General features: G+C 40.3%; 2 protein-coding genes across 3 annotated transcripts in view; one reads left to right on the forward strand and one right to left on the reverse strand.

Moving 5' to 3' along the window:
* LOC114946654 (uncharacterized) overlaps positions 1–4,266 on the forward strand; it is a 155,601-nt gene extending 151,335 nt beyond the window's left edge. For both annotated transcript variants that reach the window (XM_085489875.1, XM_085489874.1), the window contains exons 6-8: positions 443–632; positions 1,067–1,266; positions 1,627–4,266. In XM_085489875.1, the coding sequence (XP_085346001.1) occupies positions 443–632; positions 1,067–1,266; positions 1,627–1,653 (417 nt within the window). In that variant the 3' untranslated portion in view covers positions 1,654–4,266. The remainder of the gene's footprint in view (positions 1–442; positions 633–1,066; positions 1,267–1,626) is intronic.
* Positions 1–21,605, reverse strand: part of LOC114946652 (uncharacterized) — a 342,831-nt gene that overhangs the window by 188,275 nt on the left and 132,951 nt on the right. The gene's annotated exons all lie outside the window — the stretch shown is intronic.

Below are 21,605 nucleotides of genomic sequence, written 5' to 3' on the forward strand. Positions count from 1 at the left end.
GAGAGATAGAGAGAAAAATTGCAGATTGAAGGCTAGAATAAAGAAGAAGCGAAGTATATTCCCCGTCGAACATGCAACGCGCGATGATTTACGATGGAGCGAGTCGAGAATGCATCGCGTTGCACTCTGCTGAATAACGTCTTCCGACGAAGGCTCTTCCCTTCCTCCCACATTACGTCATTGTTCGCGTCAGTGATTTCAGTTTATCCTTGATTTTTCACATCGACACGTCGTGTCCTCTCTTTCCCTTCCATAATCAAAAAAGCGCGAAGCTTTGCTCAATTTCGTTCGTCCCTCCTGATATGTGTAATAATAAATTTCCGCAATTTCCGAAGATTCTTGTTTTATTTTCTATTTTCTGACATGATATATATATATATATAACTCGCTTTTAGAATTAACAACTCTAAACTTACCGAATTGTTGTCTACGACTGTTACAGGTGAACCGGCCATTGACGATGAAGAAGGAGGGCATCCAGACGAGAAATAGGAAGCTCTCGTCAAAGAGCAAGAAAAAGAAGGCCGGCGGCTGCCTGGGCCTCGGTGGTGTCATGGGCGACATGATCAAGGCCGGTGGACACCTTGATCTCGACAACAAGCCCTTCCATTCCGGATTCGGCTCGCCGATGGGTAAGTCGAATTCTCCTCCCGAAAACTATCTACCCCGAGTCTGAGAAAACACTCAATCTCCCCTTAAATCATGGTAGTCGTGGGACAATATGGTGTTGGAAGAATTTGATAAAAAGTTTCTCCAATTAATATTTACTACACTAAAAATATTAATATCTATCATGCGCAATAAGATATATAAAATATGTTGGATTAATTTCACTACCTATACACATAGTAAAATTTACTATATATACATATTAATATTTTTATCGTGGTAAATATTAATCAGAGAAATTCTGCTAAAATTCTTCCAATATCGTATTTTTCCACAATTAATATGATTCTCAGGGTATAAATTCTAAGAGAAAATTCTGTCCGCGTACAAATATATAAATTGAGAAAATCTCGAGAAGATTAATAGAGCAACGCTCTTTTCGCATTGATCGTTCCAGGTACGTCCCAGCATCATCACACGATGCATCCGGCGATGCAGCATTACATGTATCACACGGGTGTCGGCGTGGCCGGAGGTCTTCATCAGGGATTTGCGCCACCGGCGCCGCCCCCCATCCACCCGCACTCGCATTCGCATTCCCATTCCCATCACATGACGAGTCTTCAGGGTCTGCAGCTGGCCACGACGAACGCGATGGTGAGTGCGCGATTTGTTTGCTTTATCGGCGCGATCGACCAGAACCCTCGATCGCCGATAATCGATCTGTCTAGCGGAATCTGTTGATCCCTCTCTCGTTTTCTTTCATTTTTGCAAACCAAATTGTTCATCAGATTTATCATTTTAGCTGAATTTTTAAAGATTTCTTATTTTGTTGGAAAAGACATTAGAATTTTATTACAACGAAATAAAAATGTGATTTCCCTTCGAATCGCATCATTTATTATACGCCTCTCGTTTTTCCGTCCCCGAAAGGAGAGTCTTCGCTCTCGCAACCGACAGCAAGTGGAGCAGCAGCAGCAGCACGTCAGGAGTGTGGTAATCTTTGTCTGGTTTCAGACCGGCTGGCGATCGGAGTACACATGAATCGCGAGTGACTAAGCAGCTCAGGAGGACGCAGCCCACCACTGTCTCGTAATGTTGCAAAATGCGTAAAAGGGGAGAAACGCGAAAAATTAAAAAATAACTGAACATATACATACATATATATTTATTTATTTATATATATATATATATATGTATGTATGTGCTCCTCTTCTCTTTCTCGCGTGCGGGCGTCTCCTTCTCGCGAAGGGGACACAATCGATCACCGACGACACGGGGAGACCAAAAATAAACTAAAATAAAAGCAAACCTAACATTCCCGCGACAACACGCGGGACACGTATCCAGGGCTCACGTCGTCCTCGCGGGGGCACGACCGTGAGAGCAGCGCGTCCGTTGGATCTCTCTTATAAAAGTGAAAGCTCTTGTAAATATGTAAAGTCTCATGTGTAGGGCCATCGAGCCCCGGCCCCAAGTACAAAGGAAAAAAAATCAGCTACTGTATCGAGTCTTATACATACATATATATGTATATATATCATATGTACGTATGATATGTATATGTATATATATAGCATATGTAAATAAATATTACATAGATACAAGAATTTATTATATATATATATATATATAAAATTATAAATATATATGATATTATGCGCATATGCCAGCGTGTGCGTGTGATGGAAGGTCGAATGAGTGCGTGCGATGTGACCCGGTCTTTTCAGCCGGCTTCCTCAGAATGTATTTTAGACGAGAGACCGCGGTCGTATATCCAGAATCGCCTAAAATCGATCCTGAGGAGAGCCGCGACGAGCTTGCTCGTTTGCTGTGCAGGCACGCTTTGCATGTGGAAGTCGACGCAAAATCGTGCAATTTCGAGAGGGAGAGGAAATTTTATTAAGCACAAAAAACGGGAGTCCGTGTAACTCGCGGTGCGGGATCGTTTGGACGTTTTCCGCAAAGATTCCCGACGAACTTTCAGATTCGTCGGAAAGCCTTAAATTCCCTCGTCAAGCTTTAATCGGAATGACAACCTCGCGAAACAATATTGAAATGTTTTTTTTTTTCTAAGAGCGACTATTTTTTATTTTTTATTTACGATATGCACCCGATCGTGGACAAGAGTCGGTCGAAGAGGAGCCGATTTGATCCGGAAGGATAATTAATTAACTTTCCAGGAATCGAACCACCTTCCTGCGATATCTCGATCCTTTCCTTCATTTTTTTTTTTTTTCAACTTTCGAGTACGCATACCTGTCTCCATATCGTCCATGTCGGCGTCCATTGGTCCAGCACCGTTCTGTGTGTGTCGTACCGGTTAGTGATAGTTCACGTAAGTGTAATAAAAAGCGCATAGGGTAAACTCGTAAATTATACACGAAGTCTCCGGCGAGAGAAAGAGAGAGATCGATTGGCGACGACGCGATCGCTAGATCGCACGAGCGTTAGCTTCATAATTTAGTCACGGCGGACACAAAAAGTACACATAAAAACACACACACACACACAAACACACACAAACACCGGAACAGCGGTAAGAGCCGGCGCAAGGAATACAACACACACGACTAATGCAAGTGTAAATTTTGTATCTTCGAAATTGTGTATCGTTATTGTAATAATAGTATATATATATATGCAAATGAAGAAAATAAAAAATATATATATTATATATAATAAATATTATATATCGAAACACATACGTCGCGCGACCGAGGCGAACCGTCACGCGCGTTAAGTGATTGTGCATAATTAGCAATTAATTCCGCATCACATAAACACAACTATGCATATAAAAATAGTCGGCAGAATATACATAAATAATTGACGACTCATCGGTGAGAGAGAGAGAGAGAGAGGTCACGGGAGGGGCGCATCATTAGTACCGTCATTATCATTATCGATCATCGTCGATCGATTGTCCACCGATTGATTGCTACTCGCTCGCTTGAGTTCCGAAATACATTGTGATTTTTCGATTCTAGAGTTCGATTTACCACTCGCGTATGTTTTTTGCGAATCTAGATAGACGTACATAGGTAATAATGGGAGATGCGAAGGAAGGGTGGATTGGGAGGGAGGGAGAAGGAGAGGGACGAATATATATATATATATATATATATATCTTTATCCTGGAAGATATCGCGCGGTACTTTTTCCTCTCGCCGCGAATGAGAAGCCTAATAAAGAAGAAACGAGACGAAGAGGTAGCGGCGATTTTCCAAAAGACTGAAAGAGAAAAAGAGTCGTCGGTATCGATCGATTATTTTCGCGCGAGATCGCGCGTTTTCCCGAGAAAAGGGAGAGAATCGTGGAGGGGGGGGGGGGAGAAGGAAGTATCTATTAATAGTATTATTAGGAAGTAGCGTGTAGCTTGTGTAAAAAAAAAAAAATAAAAACAGAACACACAGAAATATATGATTTTTAAGAGAGGCCGATCGCGCACACCCGCACAAACTCGCAAGAGGGATCGAGATGTTTTGAGGGTGCAACAAGAAGGGTGAGGAAGGAAGAAAGGGAGGGGGCAGAGAGAAAGCGATCCTTTAGCGCGCGCTGCGAGGATGTTTATTGGATGTAAAAAGCGACACATTGTAAGATACCATTGTAAAAAGAAGGTTTTAACTTAAAATAAATTAAATGATAAATCACGCATACACCGACCAATCTTTAATCGAGCATTATTGTAAACTGACTATAGATGTGTATATGTACAATGTATAGCATCATGCTCTCTCCTTTCCTCTCTCCATCTCTCTCTCTCTCTCTCTCTTTTTTTTCGAATTGATAATACCGTCGATGATATCACTGCGTTATCACCGGGTATATCCTTTAATAAATCACACGCGCCGTATAATCGTTATTACGGAATTATTAATGATTTTCTTCTCCGCGCGTAAATAGTGTCTCTTTCTTTCTTTCTCGTTGCGAGCGTGATGATGTTGTATCGTTATCTCAGACGACATCCGCGAATTGAATTTCTTTTCGCTTAGAGTTTACGCGCGAGAGAGAAAGGGAGAGAGAGTCCCCTTAATCAATCACGCTCGCTGATAATAATATCATTCCGGGAGTTATTAATGATTTCGCGGCGTCGTATTAATGTCATTATCGGCGATTCTGAGATCGCACAAAATTTCCTTCGACATCCGTCTCGGGCGAGAGACAACCGCAGGATTACGCGCTTTTACCGCGATTGACTTTTCACAATTTCCATATACGTTCCAACAATATGCTCCGCATCGAATTCGTAAACTTGATAAGTCTAATTGAAAAAAAAAAAAAAAAGCGAAAGAACGAATATCGCGATATCGATCTCGAAACCAGCTGCTCGAATCCACAAAGACACGCGATATATACGAGAGTCTATATAAGCTTTATAAAAGTCGAGGGGATATACAAACTTTCTCGCGTGGGGGCCGACGAGAGGGAACGCAGCCATGCGAGATGCCATCGGGATACAAAGTAGAAGGAGGGGTCCAGAGATCGATGTCGATTAGCGTACCCTTATTAATTAAAAGGCGTAACTTAATTGAGTCTTATCGGGCCGGACGAGGTGTTTACATGTAAATCGAGGCAGCAACCGCGAACGAGATAACGCCGCGCGAGATCATCGCGACGCGCAAATAAGTCCTCTCTGCCCCCCCTCTTTCCACCCCCCCCCCCCCCGATCGCGTACGATAATATCGATAGCCGCGTGCGACGACAACAACTTCGGTCATGCTCGAACGTGTGTTAATGAGTTCGGTAATAAGAGACAGTCCGCGTTATAATATGAAGAGAGACGGAAGAGAGAGCATCCAATAACCAGTCCTTATTCAAGGGGTCTCTCGCGATCCGATCTTCTCTTATTATATGCGCGTATTAAATATAATAATTAATCCGAAGCACACTCTGTGCGCGCGCGCGCGCGACAAAGAGGCGTCTTCGAGGGAAAACTCGGCGATGTATAATTTGTAACGATCCGCGATAAGGCGTGTCAACTCCTCGCGCAACCTGGCTAGACTTGGTTTTTTTCCTCAAAATACAGACTGCTCGTCCTCTGATGAACCTTAATGATAAGTTGATCATCTTTTTCCCGCGTTCAACGGAGATTTTCGGCTCGTGTCGATAAGGGATCTTGCCTCTCGAGCAGATTCCCTCCCGAATGGTCGGACGATATATTTGCGGTAATCGGTTATTTTATCTACACGAGAGAGAGAGAGAGAGAGAGTGAGAGCGAGAGCGAGAGAGAGAGAGGTGTTGAAGAGAGCGCGAGGGATGAGGGATCTCGTGCAACTAACTATAAATTGTACCGTAAAAACCGTTATCTACTGTGTATTTACTTGAAAATTTATAAATGTGTGATACCTCTACTCAAAACTCTGCTACTTGTGTCGACTTGTCTTTATTCAATCTCCCTGAACCCCGTCGGCGTATTTGATCGTTTCGCAGTCGTCGAGATTGATTAATTTTTTGCGAGTAAAATATATATTAAATAGCTATAATTATTAATTTGCAAGATTTATTGTTTTTATAAAATTAATAATCATACATTAAGAGTATCGTCTTTGAAAAAAATGTTTTCAAGATCCAAAGAGCGAAGCAACAATGAAGGAAGCTTCGTATCGAAATATCGCGTTAGCTTCTTACTGCAAGGATTAATTCTCCTTTCGAGAGAAGAGATCCTACGACTCTCGAATAAATCTCAGGCGGCTTCCCGCTGGTTTCCCGATCGGCTGCCGAGAGTCACGCGCTCGTTCTACGAATTAGAAAATCGAGTGGAGCGCGATCTCCAAATCCCCGCTTACGCGCGTTTGCGCAAGTCGGCCCGCCTCGTTTCACGGCGAATTAGGTCCGGATGGGGCCCTTCGCCGAGGGTTAAAAGGGGCGAGACGAGTCCCGGAGAGTCGAGATATCCGAGAGAGAGGAGCAGCTGCTTACGTTTCGATCGTCGTCGAATCGCCGACGTTGACCTTCCGCCGCAAGATTCTACGACCGAGAGAGGGCAAAAAAAAAAAAAGAGCGGCCCCAGATAGCCTCGCGCGTCTAGAGAGAGGATATATACTTCCTATAAAAGTGACCGGGATTTCGCGTAATCCCGTTTTCTCTGGGGTAGCGGAATAGAAGAGATCTATCTAACTCCCTCTCGGGAAGAAGCTCTTTCTCTTCTTCTCACAAACGCGCATGATCCTCCCTTTCTTCGCGCAGGCAGCCTCTGCTCGAGTCAAGAGAGCGGTCGGAGATTCTCGCTTTTGCGGTTTACCGCGGATGTCCCGAAATCGAATAAAAAAAAGAACGCGCGTTGTACGGCTTATTCGTTCTGGCGATTAAAACGAATTCCGGAATTACTCGCCTCGCGCAGCTGACACGAATAGTTTCATGATGCTATAATATGTAACTTTATTAACGAAGTTGGTCCAGAAATAAAGCTAGATTGCATACAGCTGGCTCGGCTGATCTTGATGATAGAAGCAGCGATTTCTTTCTTGAGAATTCAATCACGTATGGATGTGGTAAGAAAATTTATCCGCCAACGAGATGAATGTTTTTTTCTTGAATCTAATTGAATATAAATTTCCATACAAAGGATTCTTTCTGCGAAAGGTTTCGCGCGAGATCTCACGTCGATGTCCAACGCTTCGTCGTACATAGGCATATACGCTGACGTAATCCATTCGATGATGTTTCCGAGGAATTCGGGACAGACGTCGACGAATCGCGGAGTCACTTTGGCCCGGCAGGAATCGGTAATCCCTTCTGTATATCCTGCCGCGGGGGTCAAGCACGTCGGGGTCAGTCTCACGTCGAGTGTGAAACTCGGATTCGGCCCGGAATAAATAATCAATCGTGGGATTTGTGCGCCGCGTGGGTCACGATCGAGGGTTGTATCGTCATCCTGCGGAGCCGATATTCTACACGTGCGACAAAGTGCGACGTATTATAATACATGGTATCTATAGATTTTGATGGAGGTTTCGTTTATATAGAGATTATATATTTTAGAATTTCAACAAAGTTAAATGTAATTAAAAACACAATCCGGTTGCTCGTATATAGAAATAAAAATAAATGGTGGAAGAAACATTTCAACTTCAATGCAATCATTCGTTGCGAAATACAATATATTTGAGAGAGACAGAAAGAGGGATTTGCAAGAAGCGAGCGGAAATTCTTGCGAAATTCTGCGTTTCATTCGGCATTCCCATCGCGGAGATCCGCAGATACGCGCGTCCTCTGTGATAAAACCCGCGGAAAAATCGCGTGCACGCAATTCTCGACGACCTATTCGCTATTGAACCAAGCGGTGACCCGTAGAAACGCGAGCGAGAGCCTAGATTCCTCCGTTTTCTATCGGGCAACTGCGATCATTAATAGGCGCACGCGACTTTATTCGAGACGTCACGCACGGATCCTCGCGGCGAGAGAAGAGGATCTTTACGAGGGGAAACGAGTTAGCTCAGATTTCCACGAGGCGGCCGTCGACGTTTCCACGAAGTCCGCCTTAATTAAGTGTCCTCTTACTTATTGTCAACCAGGAAAATTATTCATTATTTTAATAATACCACTGTAATCTAATGATCTAATCAAATTATATTTTGTAGATTAATCAAAGCGAAGTGATGAATAAGTGCGCCAGCGATCACTGAGACGTGAATTCCTTTCGAATGGAGAACGAGCCGCGCAACGGAACTCTTGTATAAAAAAAAAAAAAAAAAGATACAAAGACACATCGATATACGCGCGCATTCTCGTCGGTGAAATCGGACAACGGTGTTTCAATTGCTGAATTATAATCGCTCAGGACCCGGCAAAGAGCGTCGGTCATCGGAGGAAGGGATCGCGTAATATAATATCTCGGCGCGGCGTCCGGTAGGTTCGTACCAAATAAGACACAGAGCGCGGTTTGTTATATTCCTTGAGGAGAGAGAATAAGTGTCCATGAGAGTCCGGAGCGTGGTGGAGCCAGAGGGGAAAGAAGAAAGGGGGGGAGGAGAGAGGAGGACCGGAGGAGGTGGATCAGCAGCGTTATTAATGGGCACGATTACTTGGCGAAACTCGCGCCTTTGTGCGCCAGCCTCTTCCAACCCCTACCCTCGTCTCACTCTCTCCTTCTCTCTCTCTCTCTCTCTCATTGCCGCCGCCAACCTCGTTTCACCTCCTCCACCTGGGGCCTCATAATACCCACACGCGCATTCTCCCTTTACACCTGTGCACTGGCTGTCGTAAGTTATGCATGGGATCCTCCCACAGAAACAATGCACCCGCTCCTCTTCTTCTCGCGCCCGAGAGTTCGCCCTCTTTCTCTCTCCCTCTCTCGTCCTCCCCCTGTCGGCCCCCTCCCGCCGTCTCGTTCTTTTTTTCCCTCTTTTTTTCGCTCGATAGTTTCATCCGCGCCGCGCCACGTCCGGTACTTGTCCCGCCAAATAGTCATTAGCCGAAACAATTTGCAATAGCACACGGACCGATAGGATCTGCAATTGCGATTCAAACCGATGCAGTGCGTTTTGCAATTATTGCGGAAGCTCCATCGTATTGTATAGTTATACATACAGAGGGGAAGAGAAGCAACACTTGTTTCAAAAATTTTCGTACAACATAAAGAGAGGTTTATATACGTATATTTCTTTATTACAATGAGCGAGGAAAGAGCGGGATATCGACGCATCGTCTTTTCTCCTTTCCGCAAACGAGGGGTCGAGCGGCAAGTCAACGGCAACTTTATCGTTTAATTATCTATAAAAGCGCGTAATTACACATTTCGCCGCGCCTGCATGGGATATCGGTATTGAGCGGCCTCGCACAAAATTCGGCGCACCGATTTAATTGCGGGCTTGTGATCATGAATCCGCGCCCCGCATCTTGCGAAAGCGGCAGAGAGCGAGATCCCAGACCAGACCGGGATATACCTGCCCTCGTCGAGGAGAGGAGGATATCGACGCCTCGAGGACGCTCTCCCGATCCGAGCCGGTCTCTCTCTCGATCGACTTCTCACCCCGGCATCTCCTCCATCTGTACATACACCCGTTAGTTCTTTTTCTCTCTCTCTCTCTCTCCCCAACTTTCTTTTCTTTCCTGGGCGTGTTCCACCGATGCTTTTCGATGGATCGTATTCGAAGCGAGAGCCTCGTCGATACACATCCGCCTGGATTAATCGCATCAACGGCTGACCGCTCGAAACCCGCCTAATCCAATTGAGAATCCGAGCTCCAAATCATGCCAATGCGAGGAGAAAATAAAGAATTCAATCGGGCGTGTCTTCGATCGAGAATACTTATCGAATGACATTATTTTTTATTTGCGTTTTGTGATTTTGCATCTAAAAAAATGTGACGATACACGAATTAAGAGTTATATAAAGAATGGTCCCTTCGATATATATCTATCTTTTTGGAAATTACGATTCGGGATTCTCATTTGGTAATGTTGCTATCTTCTCCCCGTCTACGTATCCGATTGGATTAATCGTTTCAATGACAGGACCGAATCATCGAGCTAATCTAATTCCATCTGCCGGCAGCGTGGTCGAGATATCTCTCTCTCTCTCTCTCTCCTTCGCGGGCGGCGACGTAGCAACGGAAGACGCGGAGGCGGGTCTGCCTGCGGGGGGCGCCCAGAGTGTTAAAATGTTAATTCGTGAGACACCGCGGAAAGAGGGAGACGATCCTCCGGTCGCTGTAATTTCGAGGCGACCTAGACGAATCGAACTGTCACACCCTGCATCGATTTTCCCGCGCCGGAAACAGATTGAAACGTCAATAGACTCGCGTTTCGGCGAGTTAATTCACCTAATTAGATCGGTCAATTGGTATCCCCGGACGAGATAAGACGCGATATCGTAATGAAAATCGGGACGTAATGGAAAGTAATAATGATCTAGCGGGTCGGGGATATCGCGAGGGTTATTTCATTTGGCAGCCACAGCTCTGGCAGCTCGTCCCGAATGTTCGGCAGATCGAATAAGGTAGACGCGCGTGTTAATCATCGCGGTCCTTCGAACGAGAGCGGGAGAGAGAAAGAGAGAGAGAGAGACGATCGAATTGACGAGCGGGAGAAGAGGGATCTCGAAAGCCCGTCGATGACCAGTCATTGTTGCCTCATAAAGGCCAGTGAATGCCCTCCCTGTAATTCCCTCCTCCCTCTTACTCGCTGATGATTCGAAAAAACGATCGGGCTAATCGCTCGACGATTGTAATAGGTTTTCTTCACGGTCATTGTCCCGTCTACGGGACTCTCTCGTGTATATATGTACGCAGGATGACGGAGATGAGGCCGCGAGAGGTAACGTCTGCGCGAGGAGATCAAACGGCTGCGGTTGTACTTTGGAGTATCTTCCACCTTGTGTCTTTCGAATTAATTTTTCTTAAATCTTTTTAAAATTCTTTTTAAATCGAAGAAAAATGCAATTCCAATTCTCAGTCGGATTTATTTGAAAATCCAATCAAAACCGGATTGAGAGATAGAGTACTATCTGCTGCGCGAGGAAACTTGCGGCGGATTTTAAATAACACGGAACGCTGACCGGATTACTCTTCCGAGCAGTTTGACGTAACAGGATCACGATGTCGCGAGCAACCGAGAAGAAAAGTAGAATGGCGGGTCGAGGCGAGGCGAAATTATAGGTGGCGGAGATCCTACGTGCAAACAGGAAGGGCGCCCCCCGCCCTTTTGCACCGAGTCAATTCATGCAGGAAATCGGTTTTTCGGTCGCAAGTTCCATTCGCATTTCCCTCCCTCTCTCCTTCGCTCCGTTTATTTTCCTGTATGCTCTCGCGTCATTCGGTAGAAAAAGGTTTCACGGTCTCTATTGTCAGAGTCCTCTTCGAGGAGGGGGCTTATATACGCGTCGCGGGGCTGTCCGGATTATCGGACCCCCAAAGAAACAGTCTCGAAATCGAGGAGCCCGCAGCGCGGGCCCCTCGAAATCTCGTTTGCAAATAAGATCCCGTCAACGTTGACGTACTTGACATTATTCGGGACACGACTCTCCCATAAAATCGTGGTGATACGGAAGCTGCGAAGAACGGAAAAAGCGTCACGCGCGGCGATCGACGAAAAATTAATCGTACATGATATTATAATATTAAACGGCTCTTCTTATTAATTCTCTTTAATATTAATTTTTCAATACATATTTTCAACGTATTCGGGTTGGTTAATTATATACACGGAGAGAATTTACCTGAAAATCATGATAATTGTGGAATATGGTACTGGAAGAATTGTACAAGAATTTCTCTGATTAATATTTACCACAATAAAAAATATTAATATGTACATATAGTTAAATTAATCGAACATATTTTACATATTATTATTGTGGTGGATATTAATGTTTTTATTGTGGTAAATATTAATCAGAAAAACTCTTATAAAATTCTTCCAACACTACACTCACTCCAATAAAGCAGTACACTTAAAATTTTGAAAAAAACCAAAGTTTAAATGACGATAACTTTGTAAATAATAAAGATAGAAAAGTTTCTAAAAAATGGAAATAAAGTTTGGAATTTCGGCTTTAAGAATATTTTCATTTCAATGTTGCGAGATAAATTTATTAAAAATGGCGGATAAAAAAACGAAAAGATGCAAAATTGAAAAAAATGGTCAGTGTTTGCTAAGGCACGTGGCCTGAATCAAATGTTGCAACTTAATGGGATAAAAAGCATATGATAGTACAGAGTTTTCCCTTTAAAATGCTTTTTTATTCATCTCGATACGATGATTTTTCGCCAAGATATTCGCATTTAAAGTAAAAAGCTGCCTTTTTACTTTAAATGCGAATATCTTGGCGAAAAATCATCGTATCGAGATGAATAAAAAAGCATTTTAAAGGGAAAACTCTGTACTATCATATGCTTTTTATCCCATTAAGTTGCAACATTTGATTCAGGCCACGTGCCTTAGCAAACACTGACCATTTTTTTCAATTTTGCATCTTTTCGTTTTGTTATCCGCCATTTTTAATAAATTTATCTTAATACATTGAAATGAAAATATTCTTAAAGCCGAGATTCCAAGCTTTATTTCCATTTTTTAGAAACTTTTCTATCTTTATTATTTATGAAGTTATCATTATTTAAACTTTGGTTTTTTTCAAAATTTTAAGTGTACTGCTTTATTGGAGTGAGTTTAGTGTTGGAAGAATTTAATAAGAGTTTTTCTGATTAATATTTACCACAATAAAAAATATTAATATGTACATGTAGTTAAATTAATCGAACATATTTTACATATTATTATTGTGGTGGATATTAATGTTTTTATTGTGGTAAATATTAATCAGAAAAAATTCTTATAAATTCTTCCAACACTACACTCACTCCAATAAAGCAGTACACTTAAAATTTTGAAAAAAACCAAAGTTTAAATAACGATAACTTCGTAAATAATAAAGATAGAAAGGTTTCTAAAAAATGGAAATAAAGCTTAGGAATCTCTACTTTAAGAATATTTTCATTTCAATGTATTGAGATAAATTTATTAAAAATGGCGGATAAAAAAACGAAAAGATGCAAAATTGAAAAAAATGGTCAGTGTTTGCTAAGGCACACTGGCCTGAATCAAATGTCGCAACTTCAATGGGATAAAAAGCATATGATAGTACAGAGTTTTCCCTTTAAAATGCTTTTTTATTCATCTCGATACGATGATTTTTCGCCAAGATATTCGCATTTAAAGTAAAAAGCTGCCTTTTTATTTAAATGCGAATATCTTGGCGAAAAATCATCGTATCGAGATGAATAAAAAAGCATTTTAAAGGGAAAACTCTGTACTATCATATGCTTTTTATCCCATTGAAGTTGCGACATTTGATTCAGGCCACGTGCCTTAGCAAACACTGACCATTTTTTTCAATTTTGCATCTTTTCGTTTTGTTATCCGCCATTTTTAATAAATTTATCTCGCAACATTGAAATAAAATATTCTTAAAGCCGAGATTCCAAGCTTTATTTCCATTTTTTAGAAACTTTTCTATCTTTATTATTTACGAAGTTATCATTATTTAAACTTTGGTTTTTTCAAAATTTTAAGTGTACTGCTTTATTGGAGTGAGTGTAGTGTTGGAAGAATTTAATAAGAGTTTTTCTGATTAATATTTACCACAATAAAAAATATTAATATGTACATGTAGTTAAATTAATCGAACATATTTTACATATTATTATTGTGGTGGATATTAATGTTTTTATTGTGGTAAATATTAATCAGAAAAAATTCTTATAAAATTCTTCCAACATTACACTCACTCCAATAAAGCAGTACACTTAAAATTTTGAAAAAAACCAAAGTTTAAATAACGATAACTTCGTAAATAATAAAGATAGAAAGGTTTCTAAAAAATGGAAATAAAGCTTAGAATCTCTACTTTAAGACTCTACTCATTTCAATGTATTGAGATAAATTTATTAAAAATGACGGATAACAAAACGAAAAGATGCAAAATTGAAAAAAATGGTCGGTGTTTGCTAAGGCACACGGCCTGAATCAAATGTCGCAATTCAATGGGATAAAAAGCATATGATAGTACAGAGTTTTCCCTTTAAAATGCTTTTTTATTCATCTCAATACGATGATTTTTCGCCAAGATATTCGCATTTAAAGTAAAAAGCTGCCTTTTTATTTAAATGCGAATATCTTGGCGAAAAATCATCGTATCGAGATGAATAAAAAAGCATTTTAAAGGGAAAACTCTGTACTATCATATGCTTTTTATCCCATTAAGTTGCGACATTTGATTCAGGCCACGTGCCTTAGCAAACACTGACCATTTTTTTCAATTTTGCATCTTTTCGTTTTTTTATCCGCCATTTTTAATAAATTTATCTCGCAACATTGAAATAAAAATATTCTTAAAGCCGAGATTCCAAGCTTCATTTTAATTTTTTAGAAACCTTTCTAGCTTTATTATTTACGAAGTTATTGTTATTTAAACTTTGGTTTTTTCAAAATTTTAAGTGTACTGCTTTATTGGAGTGAGTGTAGTGTTGGAAGAATTTAATAAGAGTTTTTCTGATTAATATTTACCACAATAAAAAATATTAATATGTACATGTAGTTAAATTAATCGAACATATTTTACATATTATTATTGTGGTGGATATTAATGTTTTTATTGTGGTAAATATTAATCAGAAAAAATTCTTATAAAATTCTTCCAACACTACACTCACTCCAATAAAGCAGTACACTTAAAATTTTGAAAAAACCCAAAGTTTAAATAACGATAACTTCGTAAATAATAAAGATAGAAAGGTTTCTAAAAAATGGAAATAAAGCTTAGAATCTCTACTTTAAGACTCTATTCATTTCAATGTATTGAGATAAATTTATTAAAAATGACGGATAACAAAACGAAAAGATGCAAAATTGAAAAAAATGGTCGGTGTTTGCTAAGGCACACGGCCTGAATCAAATGTCGCAATTCAATGGGATAAAAAGCATATGATAGTACAGAGTCTTCCCTTTAAAATGCTTTTTTATTCACCTCGATACGATGATTTTTCGCCAAGATATTCGCATTTAAAGTAAAAAGCTGCCTTTTTATTTAAATGCGAATATCTTGGCGAAAAATCATCGTATCGAGATGAATAAAAAAGCATTTTAAAGGGAAAACTCTGTACTATCATATGCTTTTTATCCCATTAAGTTGCAACATTTGATTCAGGCCACGTGCCTTAGCAAACACTGACCATTTTTTTCAATTTTGCATCTTTTCGTTTTTTTATTCGCCATTTTTAATAAATTTATCTCGCAACATTGAAATAAAAATATTCTTAAAGCCGAGATTCCAAGCTTCATTTTAATTTTTTAGAAACCTTTCTAGCTTTATTATTTACGAAGTTATTGTTATTTGAAATTTGGTTATTTTTCCAAATTTTAAGTATACCGCTTTTTTGGAATGAGTCTATATTGTCCCATGATTACAATAATTTTCAGGGTAAATTCTAAGAGAAAATTCTCTTTATATAATATATAAATTCAGTTTTCTTATAAATAGTCGCTCTCTTAAAGAAAGAGAGAAAGAGAGAGAGAGAGAGAGAGAGTATTCTTGTCGAACGCCGATCAAACGTCAACGTGTCATTGTCAATAAAGCAGACACTCAATTTAATTCTCATATCCGATTTTATCTCATTTAAAACCCTCTTTTACGGTTAATTCAACTCAGCTAGTAGTCGAAAGATTCGAGATAAAAATTTAAAATTGTATCGAGAATTGTAAACGAGACAGTTTGTTTTTCAAAAATTAAAAAAAAAATAGATTCTTTCCCATAGAAAAATTGGCGTGTAGGCGTCGCAAATAAATAGCAGCAGAGTACGAACCGGCGCGGTCTACCCGCTAGTTAGACTCTCATAAAGTCACGACGTAAATCATCAGTGGACACACTCGCGAGAGGGTGTTTGCAATGATCCACCTCCCGTCAACGCCCTCGCGTAAAAAGGCAGACGAGGCAGAGAAGAGAGCTGTGAATGAAAGAGAGTTTCTTTAACACCTCCTTTAAAAGTTCGTTCTTATATAAAGAAGCGGTGGGCGTGCTTCCTCATTGAAGACCTAGACCTCTAGCGCAAAGGGCACCTGTTCTTTGTAAGTATTGTGCTTTATTGAGATGCCAGAATGGAAAACCTATTAACGTCAACGCGCCGATAGAGCCGAACGGCTTCCTTTGGCGGCCGCAAGAGAGTGCGAAACGGAAGTGCACTCACCTGTATGTTGCGTGCAATGGATATGCACCGTCTTGAACGCTGGATAAGTTGCAAATATTATGTACCTATATATATAAATAAATAATGAAATTGTATAATATATAGGATCCATATATTTAATATATAATAGAGTGTGCAATATATAATATCATATATAAGATCTTTGATTATTAATATAAATAATATATTAATATAAATATATAATAAATTAATATAAAGAAATAAATAAATGAATTATCAAACTACATATAATATATAATACTACTAATACTATTATATGTATATTGTATATAAATTATATTGAATATATACCTACTACTATATATATAAACTATATATAATACTATATACTAATACTACTATATATGATACTACTAAACTATATATAATATAATACTCTATAATACATATGTGTATATAAAATAAAAAAATAACATCTATATACTTAAATTGTATATAGGGACACAGGGAATCGTCAGATTCTATAACAATATTAATTGAATCAACAGACATATCGATATTATATATTCGCATATACAAATATGTGAATATCTCTTTGCATAAAATTAAATTTTTCTTACATCAATATTACAAAAAAAAAATTAAATAAAATAAAATGAATGATTCCAGAGAATTAAATTGAATTAATGATTATGCGAGATTAAATTAATGACTATAGAGTCCCGATTAAAAAAATATCCGTCGATACGATCGATGAATACTCGCACCCGCTGCGCCGTCGATTGTTACGTAAATGGGAGAAAACGAAAGTAATATTTAGCCATAGAGAGGAGCAAATATGCCTCTTGTATATATTCTTAGTCATCAGACTCATCGGACCGCGCTCGGTGATGCAACAACCCGCAAGTTACAAACGCTCGCCTCATCCGGCCGGCTTTATCGATAATTTTCACCACGCGCGCTATCGTTTTGCATTTTAATTGTTTGCTCAAGCCATTATCGCGCGCGCCGCTCGACGACGTTAATTTCGCGTCCCATTTAATTAACGACGATTAACGTAATTATGTTATTATATTATCGCGCGGCAAGAATTGACTCGAATCTCGCTCGCATTCGCCGCCGGCGAGTTCTTCTCGATGAAAAACTCGCCGTGTTATATGGAAATCGCGTAGCTCGATGTATTCATTCATTATCTCCGCGCTTGGTAATTAGGATCAATCGCAGCCGTCCCTGATTTCATCAAAGATTATCCGATTCAATCGTCCTTCTATTGCGCGGGAAACGTAGAAATAAATCCTCGGAAAACCCCCGCGCGCGCGACCGACAGAGCTGACGCGCTTTAATTAATATCGAAACAAACGATAATTATACGCGCGAATAGAAACATCGAAAGGTGTAGCCAATTTGTTTTGTACAGTGTATAATACATAATTAATATACACAATTACGATTTTACGCCGTCATTATCGTGCATCAATCATCCACGTCAGCATCTCGCGACGGTATATAAATCTTTCGAATCACAATCCTGGATAAAAATTGACACGTTAATTTCTAATAATTACATAATTACGTAATGGACCTTGTTCGGGAATTTGAGTGATTGCAAAGAAACAAAACGTCGCGCATCCGATTTACCGATTATTAACTCTCTCCAGAATCCATGAAGAGGAAGACCTTGTCGAGGGAAGGGCGACCTTAATTGCGACAAACAAATGCTCCACTTGCGAGAGGTCGTTCCGATACTGGACCGAAGTCGATCCGCGCGAGCAAATTCATTAATACCGGGGCCCGTTTCCTCCCCCACGAGCAGCGAACAATACGTCGCCTAATAGAAATCAAATCGCCTCACCATTTATAACGGCCCACCTCATGCCTCCCTTTTGTCTCGTCCGTTCCCTTTCTCTCTCCCTCCCGCGCGTCTCGGCGTCGCTCGCTTTTTTTTCGCCCATCACGGAATAATCGAACAAGATTGATGAGGGCGGCGTGACTGGCTCGCCACGAGGCCCGTAAGAATCACGCGTATCGTTATATACTTGCGTCGAGGAGATGAGGAAGGGAGGGAGAAGAAAAAAGGGGAGAGGAAAGGGTCACGTTGTATCCGAGGGACTCGGATTGTAAGATCCTCCTCGCGAGGACGAATCTCACACCGCGATTAGGTTCCCGCAAGGAAGTGTCACGTCGTTTATATAGGGACGATTCACCGTCTGACGCCCGGAACATCGGCATTTTACGCTCGAATTGATTTCTCCGACGGCTCTCTAAAGCGAGATTACGCAGAAAGAATCGGTCACCGACTATAATGATTATTGCGCGATCACGTAAATTAATTATAAGGTAATATTTTAAAATTAAAATTGATTAAAACAGCCACTTATTTTTTTGTTCACTGATTTGCAATTATTGCTTTTCAGCAACCAATGCACAGATTCCATTTAAGAGAGGTTCATCAATTTAACGTTGACGCGTAAGATTGGCACACAAAATGCAAAAGTTTATAAGAACAAGAGACTGCTAAAAGATTTGTGAGAAAATCAAACGGGGATAATTTTTCCGAGAGCGAACGATTTCCGGAGGGCAAATTTTATAGACTGCTCTCGGGATGTGTAGCAGGAACAAGAGGCTTTTATAGGGTGGATCGAGAATCCGGGAGGTTCGAGGATTGAAGGAGCTCCGGACCCCCGGCGCGAAACAACAAGCAGTCAGAAAAATGGATGGGCTGCTAACCGTGCCACCCATGGAGCCGGGGTTATTTCGCCTCTTGCTCGCGTAGGGCCCTTTATATGCGGCGAGCGCAAACGCGGTTTAATAAGCGGGATTCTTAATTACGTTTTCACCTGTGTCGTAGTAGGATAAACCATCGAAACGTTTCGCCGTTGCGGCTCTGACCGATCGGGAACCGACCGAAGCGGGATGCCTTCGGATTAGCTTGAGACTCGAAAAGAAAAAAAAAACATGACACGCTAGTCACTTCGGCTTCGTTAACGTTTTCCTTGCATGCTCCTACTTTTTCTCTCGAAGGCAGGAGCTTAATTACGCGAGTTAGATTATATCGAAAATCACAGGTTTCAGGAACCAAAAACGCGATACGCGATCAGTTTCTATCATAATATAATTCTTAATTGTCGAAATATTTATTTTTCGGCACGAAACCATGGTTTAAATATAAACCATGGTTTATAGAAAAATATTAAAATCTAGAAGGGTGCGGGAATGAAGAAATCTTTGCAACACGCTATTATTTTTGTGGTAGGATCGACAGCGTAATCCTCCGATAAATCTCGCGAGAAGGGACATTCGGGACGACTTCGTCTCCGGCTCGCCAATAAAGCGAAATCCTCGATTTTGTCCCCGTAATGGGCCGCGAGGGACATTATGCGATCGCGTGGTGGCGCGTCTCTCGTTAAGACGCATTACTTCCACCGTTGGTATCCGGGCATTTGTCCAGACCGACGCGTCCAGGAACCGGGGACTCGCGGAAGGAAAACGCCGACGCGCGGTTCGACGATTTAGTGCCCGACGATGCTCCGGAATCGCGCGTCAGGACGACTCGCGTGTGTCCGCTCGTACATCTTTTTCCAGCTATTGCTTCCTAATCATTTCCGGATTGCGCGTTCCTTGCTTCAAGAGACGTTCTTAGAAGTGACATAGAAATGCATTTCTCGCAAGTAAGCGTTTAAGTGCCCTTTAGGAAGAGTTGATCTCTTAAATTGAATGAGCGAAGATGTCAATGATCAAACAATCGAATCTTCTTCTTTCATCGTGTATATTTTCATTTTGCTCCTTTATTTTACATGATCTTATTGATTATTTATTGGCAATAAGATTCCAATAAAATATTAATATAATAATCGTGTATATATATAATATATATATTTGTAAGATGAAATTTTTAGCTTTTTCTATTCATTTTCAATCGCTATGTTTTACGAGAAGTAAGTTCTATATATACATATCATTTTTTTAAACAAAATATATTGCAATAAATTTATCTAATATTCCTTTTTAAAAGAGATACGCGCTTATGTTGATCTAATATGTTATAAAAATTAAAATAATTATATGTTATAACACCTTATCCGCGATAAATATTTTTTGACAGAAATCAGCTGATAACTGTCAAAAATATTAACCGCATTTTAAGTATAATTATTTTACACATATTATTTTAATTTGTAGAAATGTGAAATAAATTTAGATATAAATTTTTTAGACTTTTATGTGCGATGAATAATCAATCGCAGCATCCCGATTGTCGACATATATTTACGATCACTAGCGTGCAAGGATGATCACGCAACACGGGACAGCTCGACATTAATCACAAAGTGAGTCGGAATCGTTGATAACGCGAATAAATTTTAATAGATATTTTACATACACGCTCATGGGTTTGCGCATCGACACATCGGTTGAAAGTAAATCAACGATATTAACAGGCTCGTAAATCGTCATCGCTCGCTTTGAAAAAGTACAAGACAATTGTGCTATTATATCTTCCCCGAGTTAATCGAACGATTGAGTAATGCGTGAATAATTTTCCATTATAATCATAGAAGTCGTGTCCGTCCCGCTCGACGTTCCCGTATATCTCACTTTATTTCCCTCTCTTCTTCTCTACGTCTCTCGCATGAGATCAGCAAACGGGTAAAAGTTCGAACGTCGTGGCGATTGTGCGTGTTGATAAAATAAACATTACAATCACCATCAAAGATGATATACGAGATTCGTAAAATGACAAAAAAATGAAGGAAGAAAGAAGGAGATAAAAAAGAAATGTGTCACACGAAACTGTCAAGTTCGCACGTGTCAGAAACAAATTTCTGGAATTTGGCGCGAAGACTTCCCGCGTGAGAATCAATCTTGATAGACATTTATTCAGGGCTCATTGTTCATTTTTCGAAACAGACGCGGATACCAAGCGATTTTATCGCGATTTTATCGCGATCTCAATAGGCAGTCGCGAGAAATCATATTTTCCATTGTTAGCGGAGATTCAAGTAAGTCAGCGGAAAGAAATGCGAAGGGAAGAATCGCGGAAAAAATTGCGGTCGCTATTAATTCGCGGCTATTAATTTGAGAAGAGTAAGAGAGAAATACAACGATCTTTCAACATAAAAAGAATTTGTGGAAACAATGTTTTTCTTTTCGATGAGATCAAACGCCTTGAGAAAAAAGATCTCTCTCGGAAAGATCGAATCGATCAGGCCGAGTCCTCCGGGTATTCCCGCGAGAGTTCGCGTTTTCGATCGCTTCCAGACAACCTAAGAGAGAAGCAACGTTGGCCGTAAGTTTCCAAGGTAATTCGCGTGTATATATACCGGCGTACTTGACCCCGTGGCTATTAATCTC

Source organism: Nylanderia fulva, unplaced genomic scaffold (assembly GCF_048542155.1).
Source record: "Nylanderia fulva isolate GAGA-0341 unplaced genomic scaffold, ASM4854215v1 Scaffold9, whole genome shotgun sequence".
NCBI lineage: Eukaryota > Metazoa > Arthropoda > Insecta > Hymenoptera > Formicidae > Nylanderia > Nylanderia fulva.